Genomic DNA, 9,544 nt, shown 5'->3' on the forward strand with positions numbered 1-9,544 from the left:
CGGCAAGGCAACAGTCTGCCCCTGTTATGACTGATAAAGGCACAATGATATCGAGCCCATTGTGTTTGTTGTTAACAGGTAATTACCTTTCTGCCCCAGAGAGCTCAGTGAAGAGAGAAGAGATGGGAGACCAGAGTCAGGGGATAAAGTGTGAGCGAAACGTTCCAGACAACACAACTGGTGAGTGTGAGGGTCACACTATGTGAAGGGGATGGTAGAGCCTTGTATTGTTTCCCATAGCCGTCCTGTTGTGTTGTCCTGTCACTGACAGCAGATAATGGCACCAGTTACACAAGGCTTTCATTGTTTCCAGCCACACACAAAATGTATTTGGCCCTTCCAATGGACCCAGATAATCAGACTCCCCTTTAGATAATCCGTTCTCTCCAAGGGTTTGTCTGTCTGGCTCCATCTATCGTGAATGAGATCAGAATCTCCCCATCAGTGAGTGGGGCTGTGTGAGTGGGGCTGTGTGAGTGGGCTTTGGGCTGTGTGAGTGGGGCTGTGTGAATGGGCTTTGGGCTGTGTGAGTGGGGCTGTGTGAGTGGGGCTGGGTGAGTGGGGCTGTGTGAACGGGCTTTGGGCTGGGTGAGTGGGGCTCATTCATTCATTTACTTTTCACAAGAACCCAGATTTCCGGTGTTGTGCCCGTGTACTACCCATGTCCTGCCCCAGTTATGTGGCAAAATGAGAGATCTGGTATTGAAGAGTGATCCGGGGGGCTGCTATGTGGGGGGGCAGGATTAATGGGCACAAAGAGATGCCTCAGGTGAGAGCACAAAGGGACAATCAGTTCATTCACTTCTCTGTGCTCCTGTGACTAACAGTGTTTTTGTCCCTCAGATGCCCCCCCAACCATTATAGTAAAGATTGAAGAAGATGGGGAGTCGTATGGGTGGTCCCCGAAACTGAATGGTGAGCGAGAAGCAGCTACAGTGCCACGTGAGTGTTAGTCCTGGTCTCAAGGGAATATAAAGTGTGAGCCCCGGGGGCTAATGTTGGTCACAGTGTCGCATTCCTGGCAAAACAGTAGCCTGGGGGCCACACGACTGGATCAGCACAATGTCACCCCATGTGGCTTGAATATGCCAATTAACCAGGGGCTGGAGAACAATAACACTGAGACAAAACCTTTCAAATCAGCAATTGCAGACGGGAGAGGGGGGCTGGTACCCCAATGTAAGGGTTACACATTGGGTGTAATTGTGTTACTGTACCTGTAGCTCCACACCAAGCACAAGAGCACAGTGACAAACACATGTAAATATCAATACCCCAATACTCTGCACCCCACCCTGCACAATGTATATCTATAGAGTCTCCTATATCCTCATGTCAAAACACCCGGGTGTAGAAATATACAAGAATAGGGCTCACTCACATCAAACCAGGGCAGCAAATACATTGAAATGCTAAAAAATACAAATATATACTAATGTACATCAGCAACAAATAATGGGCTGTAGCCAAACAGAATCCGGGCGTGTGTGAGTGAAAGAGAGTTGTACCACTCCTTACGCCATACTCCATATTGCTGCCTTGTCCATTCTCATCGGGACTAAATGACGTCTTTCCTTGTCTACCATAAATGTTGTCATAAGAGAACTCTGCTGATAAGTGTGTCTGGACCAGATCACATAATAAACTATACAACTGCGCACATTACCAGCTTCACATGAAACATGCACATGTGTATTCTATACGAAATACAAATCCCCCTAGCAACCATGCATTGATTCAAACAAGAGGCTGGAATATGAATAGGAGAGGCCTGAATAGAAAGATGAGGAATAAAAAGTAACAATAAGTATGTAGCCTTACAGAGTATTTGTTTTCTTAGATGGGGTCAGTGACCCCCATTTGAAAGCTGGAAAGAGTCAGAAAAAGAAGTAATTCAAAAACCATAAAAATAAATAATGAAGACCAATTGAAAAGTTGCTAAGAATTGGCCATTCTATAACATACTAAAAATAACTTAAAGGTGAAGCACGCCTTTAAATACAGCATCCAATTGTAACTGTCACTAAACATGAAAAGGCACCCCTAAAATAAGTCTTCTTGTACCAAACCAGACCATACAATCAAAAACTGATAAATATAAATCAAAATTAAACCAACAAAATTAAGCAAATATGATGTCACAATATGAAATCCAGTAAATGATTGTCAGGTTCATACATAACGTTTGAGTCAAGACAGATCCTGAACGTTACATCCATTTAGAATTTCCCACCCAACATTAACGTTTCACAAAATCAAATTGAAAGAGGTCCATGGATCTCACCAACCGTCCCCAAATACTTTGTAACCTTCTTTCTTTACATAAGGAAAATCTAGTCACCCATCAAACTGGTGGCACATTATTAGATTCCTAACAGATTTAGCCTTTATTCAGTCCTAGAAGCTTTATCTTCATATCCTCAGATCTCAATGGAGCAGGTCTGTAAACAATTCATAGATACTCTGTAAATACACAAATAAAATATGAAAGAAATGTAAATAAGAAGATAAAACACAACTGGAACAAGAACTCAAATTCACCCTGTGAACTATATAGACCTGAGTCTTTATTTATTATTATTAACATGTATTTATATTGCGCCAACATATTGCGTAGCACTGTGTAGACCAAGGAGTTGTAAGCTCCGCATCTGAAAATTCCATCTGGATTCCCTATGTAACAAAGTCTTCTCCATATCACCACCCTTTGGGCCCAAGATTATTATTTCAAGACCTGTGATTTTTTTGATTTGAGTATATAGGCGCTACTCTAAATGATTGGTTTCTATAATAGTGTGCAGGGTGCGGTGGAGAAGGGTTTTTTTTATTTTAATTGGGTTTTAAAACAAAGTTGTTGTACCATAAATGATTGGCATGTTGTGCATACATGTAGTTTAACTTCAATCCCAGCACTGACAGCAGAGAGACAGAGGGTTAGGATTGGGGTAAGGAGTAGGGTTAGGGTAAGGATTAGGGTTAGGGTAAGGGTTAGGGTAAGGATTAGGGTAAGGAGTAGGGTAAGGTAAGGATTTGGGTAAGGAGTAGGGTAAGGTAAGGATTAGGGTAGGGAGTAGGGTTAGGGTAAGGATTAGGGTAAGGAGTAGGGTAAGGTAAGGATTTGGGTAAGGATTAGGGTAAGGAGTAGGGTAAGGTAAGGATTTGGGTAAGGAGTAGGGTAAGGTAAGGATTAGGGTAGGGAGTAGGGTTAGGGTAAGGATTAGGGTAAGGAGTAGGGTAAGGTAAGGATTTGGGTAAGGATTAGGGTAAGGAGTAGGGTAAGGTAAGGATTTGGGTAAGGAGTAGGGTAAGGTAAGGATTAGGGTAAGGAGTAGGGTTAGGGTAAGGATTAGGGTAAGGAGTAGGGTAAGGTAAGGATTTGGGTAAGGATTAGGGTAAGGAGTAGGGTAAGGATTAGGGTTAGCAGGAAGCAGTGATCTCAGAACTCTGCAGTGCAGTCTGTATCTCAGCAGCTCCATGGCATGAAGCACTAAGGTCTTTCTTCATTGGCCAAGTGTAAAAACCCAAAGTCATTGGCTGGTAGCCAGTAAAGTTTTAGTTTTTGGTAGCCAGTAGGTTTTAGATTTCTCCCAGGCCACATCACATGGGCCAATGCGTGTACCGCTCCGCCCTTGGAGATTTGTGACGGCCTCGGCCTGTTTGGCGTGTTACAGTGAGGAGTGACTAATCGGCGCCTTTTTTTAGTCCATCATGCGTCAACGATACTGAGATACAGACCAGTTAGGAGAAGAAACATCCGATATTTAAGCAGCTACATTTCTCTAAGAAGAAAACCTTTGAATACCAATCATTAAATGTTGGGGGCCCCCACCATATTTCTGGGATAAGACCAATAACAAGCTGTGATTTCCAGTCACTTAATTTATATATAAATATATAATCTGAGGTAGAGAGCCAAGGAAATTTGCCCAAGGGATATTTTTGTTCACATGGAATCATTCATCTAATAGAAGAACTACTTTAGGGTACTGTAATTGTAGGAGCACCACATTGCCATCTACTTCTTCTTCCTGGATTCTCTGTACGGCCAGAGATACACACAGTAGAGCAAAAAGCCGGCTTATTACGGTGCATATAACACAGGGCCACAGACCGGATCCAAGAACTGAAGATGTTAATGTAAAGCTCCTACAGAAGTAACCCATGAATGTGCATTTTCTCACAAACCGGAGCATGGCCCAGGGTGCTGGGGGTTACAATCACTGGAGGTGTCTAACACTTTTCTCAGTGATTATGTCTTTCCTTCTCCTTTAAGCATTACTGATTGGTCTGTTGAGAACATTGTCATTGAGCCTCAGAATATCTCCTTCACCATCTTTTCCACCAGCTCTCCAGCAGCAGCAGCAGCAATCGGCCACTGAGAATATGGTGACCTACATGGATGAGTCCCAGGCCCAGCAGCAGGCGGAGCGTGAGAGGCAGCGCAAGGCTCGCTTCTCTGAAGAGGAAAATGATGTTCTCATTAACAGTATTCTTCCTCATTATGATAAACTGTTTGGCAAACTGGCCGCACGGACCTCAACCGCAGTGAAGAACGCCCTGTGGAGGGAAATTGCTGCTGCCGTCAATGCCATCTCTGCCTACCCACGCTCACTGCAGAACTGTAAGAAACGATATGCCGACGTGAAGAGAAAAGTCAAGGAGAAGCTGTGCAAGATTGCCAAACACCGGCGGGCCACGGGCGACAGGGTTCCACTCAGCATCTCCTTCTGGCCATACGAGCGCATCATGGAGAAGATTATCTCTGCTGAAGTAGCAGCCGGAGTCCTCGGTGCCACTGATTCTGGTAGAATGGCTGAGCCCAATGCAGCAGGTTGGTAATACGTATTTATGGTGGGGAAACCATGACTTACACATAGCAGGAGTAGAACAAAAGGGAATGAGGTGCCCCCTAACAAGAAAAAAGCAACAAATTATTGGGGTACATATAAGTGTGGGGGGGGAAGGATATGTATGGAAGCCCTTTATCAACACAATGAGTGGGGGAGACTATACTTGTCAGGGATAAATGATGTGTCTGTATAGAGGCCGTGTGATGCTCTATGCCCCTCCCTATGGGTGTGGGAGTCAATAGGTGGCAATGAGAGAGCAGGAGACACATGGGCACATTGAGCTGATCTGCCTGTACTAAACAAATGGATAGAAAATGTGCAAGAAAACAAAGGCTTGTATAAAACCAATGAAAGAGGAATATACAATAAGGGAGATTAAAAGTACCCGCTCCATATGTCCGTTTTATGATATTGTTTCATTGTGTTTTTATGTATGTGCATGTATCTTTAAGAAATACCTTTAAGTGTTACCTTAAAGGAAATGTTTATGAGTTGTACATATTGCACATTGGGATGATACTGTGGGGCAGTGCCAATAGTAAGGGCATGAGAACAGGGGGTAACATGAGCCTGTGCCAGTTTGCTGGCAGATTTGTATGGGGTGGGAAGGAGCACATAGTCCTGACCCATGGGGCAGGGAGGTCCTGCAGTCGAATCAGAATATATTTTTGAGCAGATATTGGGGTAGGAAAGGGGCACATGAAGGAGGGGACAGGGATAAGCATTTGTTCTATGGCACAAAGCTGGGGTTTAATAGGAGTGTATGGCTATGGGAGGGTAATTATAGTGTTAATTGATCTGGCACAATACAAATAATGGCATTTCAACTCCATTAGGACCATCAGATGTTGATGCTGGTTCTGAGTATTTTCCTGATGTCCACAATGGAAGTGAATCGGCAAGGTCTGAGATAGAAGATTCCCAGATGCCCATTCATCATTTCCCTGCGGACAAGGAGGACCACGGTATATCAAACATGGAAGGAGGCATGCCTGATCCTCAAAAAGAAATAGTTCAAGAGGAACATTTAAGAGAGAGAAGGCCGAATGCATGTAGAGTTGATCCAAGCCAAAGGTCCAGAGAGTTGTGGAGCACTAGACATCATCATTCCATGAAAGATCACACGACTCTCATCTATGCTGAGCAAAGTCATTTCCGACGGACCATGGCAAAGAAGTTGGACATCCTGAATAACAATGTTAAGGCACTAAACAAGAACGTTAAGGCCTTCCAGAATTCCTTCAACCAAAGCATCATGGCCTTGTCTCAGTCTATGCAACAGCAGAACTCCATCTTTGAGAAGCTCTCCTCCAACCTGCTGCTGATGGCCCAACAACAGCAACAACATAATCAACTATGCACCAGTGCCATAAAGCAACTATTCCAGATCTTTCCATCTTCCAGAGACTCCCTGTCACTATCAGTGCCCAATGAGATGCCTAGTGACGCCACTAGTGAAATGCAGACACTGAAAGAACCATGTGCACATGGACTTGAGCTTACAGAATCTAGGAGGCCTTCAAGTCCATCAGGTGAAGCACCGAAGAGAAGGCGCCATTAAAATATGGAGACGTTGTTATCATATGTAGCATTCCACAACTAACTAGTCATATCTAAGCACTAACTAGCTCTGGTTTCAGACAGGTACACCTAACATTTTATAAAGAAAGGAGGAAAAGTTCAGTTTCAGTTGACTAGATCTTTTGCAAGTTTTTTACATATATAATGCAAGCAGTGCTGGGTGGGACCTCATAGGGTCCACCATAGACTTGTCCACATCCAGGCTCTTCTCACAATCATTAGATGTACAACATGATACATGGGCTGGATGTTCCATGTCTGTATGGTGTACAGAGGGGGCCCATTTCGGGGTACCCTGACTGTGAACTGGTTAAGCACTGTATCATTAATAAATTACCTGATGATAACACTGACTGAGGAAGGGGATTGCTTTTTAGGGAACACAACCCTCACAAGCTTTGTTGTTCAGTTCTAGTATAAAACCTTACAGTTTGGGGTAATACATGGGAATCTTGCTGGCACTTTGTGCACAAGGGGGGCAGACTTCATGTCATGCTTGGGGGGACCCCTGATCCCTGACACCAAATACTGAAGGCTTGTGCAGAGTACACCACCACCACATGTCACCACAGAAAATCCCCCACACCCCTTAGAGGAAGCAGCTGACTGTGATTCAGGGGTGGAAGGCAACAAACAGGCCATGGCTCCAGGTTTCTCTGTAGGATTTTGTCCCTGACCATGGGAACACTGGGAGTGCCAGGCTGTAGCTAGTGGTCCATAAGGGTGGGCACCTGATCCATAGACAACTGTAATTAGATGTAGCTCCTGGTAAGATTTCTTGTAGCATTTCCATAACTTTCAGCTAAGTTCATGTTGGAAGGTTGAAAACATTAAGAAGGACAATTGTAGAACATGAGAAGTTGCAGGACATACAAGAGGAGCCAACAGCTTTCCTGACTCTGCCCAATTTATTACATCCGTGTCCATATTCTGGTCAGGCTAGTGGGACAGTGGGGTCACGTGGCACCCTAGTTGGGAAGGCACAGCTGTCAACTATCATGATTGTGTCCCCCCAGCCTCCTGTCCCCTTATGTCAATATACTGGGGTCCCCCTGGAACACCGCCCCCGGGTTTAAAGCTCTGGGAAGTTGATACATGGACCATGACTGGGAAAGTAAAATGGCTTTTATTTAGGGCGAGTGAAAAGCAAAAACCAAACTTAGAGGCACAGGTTTCCAAAGCAGCACCCAAATAATCCACAGGAAATCTAGTATCTCCCAGATACTCCTTCCCCAGCACCCCATGTGGCAAAGTTCCACGTGCCGGTAGAATGGGTGCAAGCGCTGTGTGTATGGCATGTTAATGGGTGCAAGTGTAGGTGAGTGGGCAGTCTGTGGGTGGGGTCACATCTCAGTTCCCTACACATGGCGGAAGCAGATCTGGTTTGTGGAGACTGTGTGTATTGATTGACAAATAAAGGCCCCACTATTTAGCCAGTCTTTTCCTGGGATGAGGAACTTTATTTAGATTTTCAGTGGTAACAGGTAAGCAACACATACACACAACTACATACATATCTGTAATTAATACCATTTCTTATGTTTTCTCTTGAGCTGCCGCCATTTTGTTCCCTCAGAGATCAGCTGACAGGAAATACTGCAGCTCTAACAGGAAGAAGAGCTCTGTCCATTCATTGGTTGATCTAAGCTGGCATGGAAATGTGCCATTGGTTAGTGTGTGACTCATAAGAACCAGGGGTGGTCCTTAGTACTCAACATGGCAGCTTTCTAATTCTCCAGTGACACACACTGCTACAAGTACATTGTAATGAAAATGACTTCCCCTGGAGCCAATCAGGTGAAGGATAGAAGCAGTCTGTTAGGATTTGTGTGTGGTGCATTTGGTCCAGTTTAGAAATGAAGTGTAGAACTAGTAGAACTAGTAGCAGTACATGTGAGAGAGACAGTGAATGACTAAATGAACCTCTTGTATCCTGCAAACATTGTCACATCACTTACTTCTGTCACATCACTTACTTCTGTCACATGACTTACTTCTGTATACTAGATTTAACTATGATTCATTTCATTGCTTTCTTCTCTCTCTCGTCTGTACTTCTGCACATATTGTCTGCACATCCATGTAACTATCCTGCAATTGTATCTCCTTCACTGCTCCCATCCCCCTCTCTCAATCTAAACTCCATGTCTTGTATTGTTACCTCTCTTATCCCCTCTCAGCCCACCCAACAATACATTGCTCATCAGATCTAGGTTATACCTTGTGTTCCTCTCCTTATTACTGTTACTTGCTCCCACTCATCCCTCCCCTATTCCCACTCTCTATGTCTTCTCCAGTCTCTGAGACCTTATACACTTCTAATCCTGCAAATCTTATTCACATAAAGCCAACAGCCTCTGTGCCTTTCTCATGTGCCTCTGGAATGTACCATCAATGTACAATAAACTCACAGCAGTCTGTGATCTCTATATCCAAATCTCCTCACCTTCTGACTATCACTGAAACATGGTTCTCTCCCACCGACACTGCTTCACCTGCTGCCTCTGCTATGGGGGCTTCTCACTTACTCACACCCTTATATGGGCAAATTCTCACAACGATTTCTTCAAACCCCATCACCACATTTAACTCACTCCTTTCCCCCCTCCACCCATTAATATAACTGCCCAAGACCTTGCTTATTTCTTTAAATAAAAATCGATCTCATTAGGCTGAGCATACCGTCCGACAACAATCTCAGACCAACGTGCAGTCCACTCACATCTACTTTGCACTCCGTCACCCCTGCAACTCTAGATGAAGTCAGTAAACTTCTAGCCAGCTCAAAACCCACCACCTGATCCCTTGACCCCATACCCTCTCGCCTTCTCCACCCAATCTCTGATACACTCTCTCCTGCACTTACCCACCTATTCAATCTTTCACTCTCTACTGGTACCTTTCCATCATTATACAAACAAGCACTAATCACTCCTATCCTCAAAAAACCTTCCCTTGATCCCAGCTCTCCCACTAACTATCGACCGGTCTCACTTCTTCCATTCGCCTCCAAATTACTAGAAAGGCTTGTTTACAAACGCCTGATCCAGCATCTCACTCACAACTCCCTCCCCGACCCCTTGCAATCTGGCTTCCACCCATCACACTCGACT

At 44.4% G+C, this 9,544-nt stretch overlaps 1 protein-coding gene across 5 annotated transcripts in view; it reads left to right on the plus strand.

Moving 5' to 3' along the window:
- The window catches only part of XB22169522.L (uncharacterized LOC108705291), a 14,706-nt gene extending 7,928 nt beyond the window's left edge, over positions 1-6,778 (plus strand). For 4 of the 5 annotated variants that reach the window (XM_041563717.1, XM_041563719.1, XM_041563716.1 and 1 more), the window contains 4 exons: positions 79-180; positions 844-942; positions 4,346-4,831; positions 5,687-6,778. In XM_041563717.1, coding sequence (XP_041419651.1) covers positions 79-180; positions 844-942; positions 4,346-4,831; positions 5,687-6,411 — 1,412 coding nt within the window. In that variant the 3' untranslated portion in view covers positions 6,412-6,778. The remainder of the gene's footprint in view (positions 1-78; positions 181-843; positions 943-4,345; positions 4,832-5,686) is intronic. The other variant, XM_041563720.1, reaches the window with a different exon arrangement.
- Positions 6,779-9,544: the final 2,766 nt, after the last annotated feature.

This window comes from Xenopus laevis, chromosome 5L (assembly GCF_017654675.1).
Source record: "Xenopus laevis strain J_2021 chromosome 5L, Xenopus_laevis_v10.1, whole genome shotgun sequence".
Lineage (NCBI taxonomy): Eukaryota > Metazoa > Chordata > Amphibia > Anura > Pipidae > Xenopus > Xenopus laevis.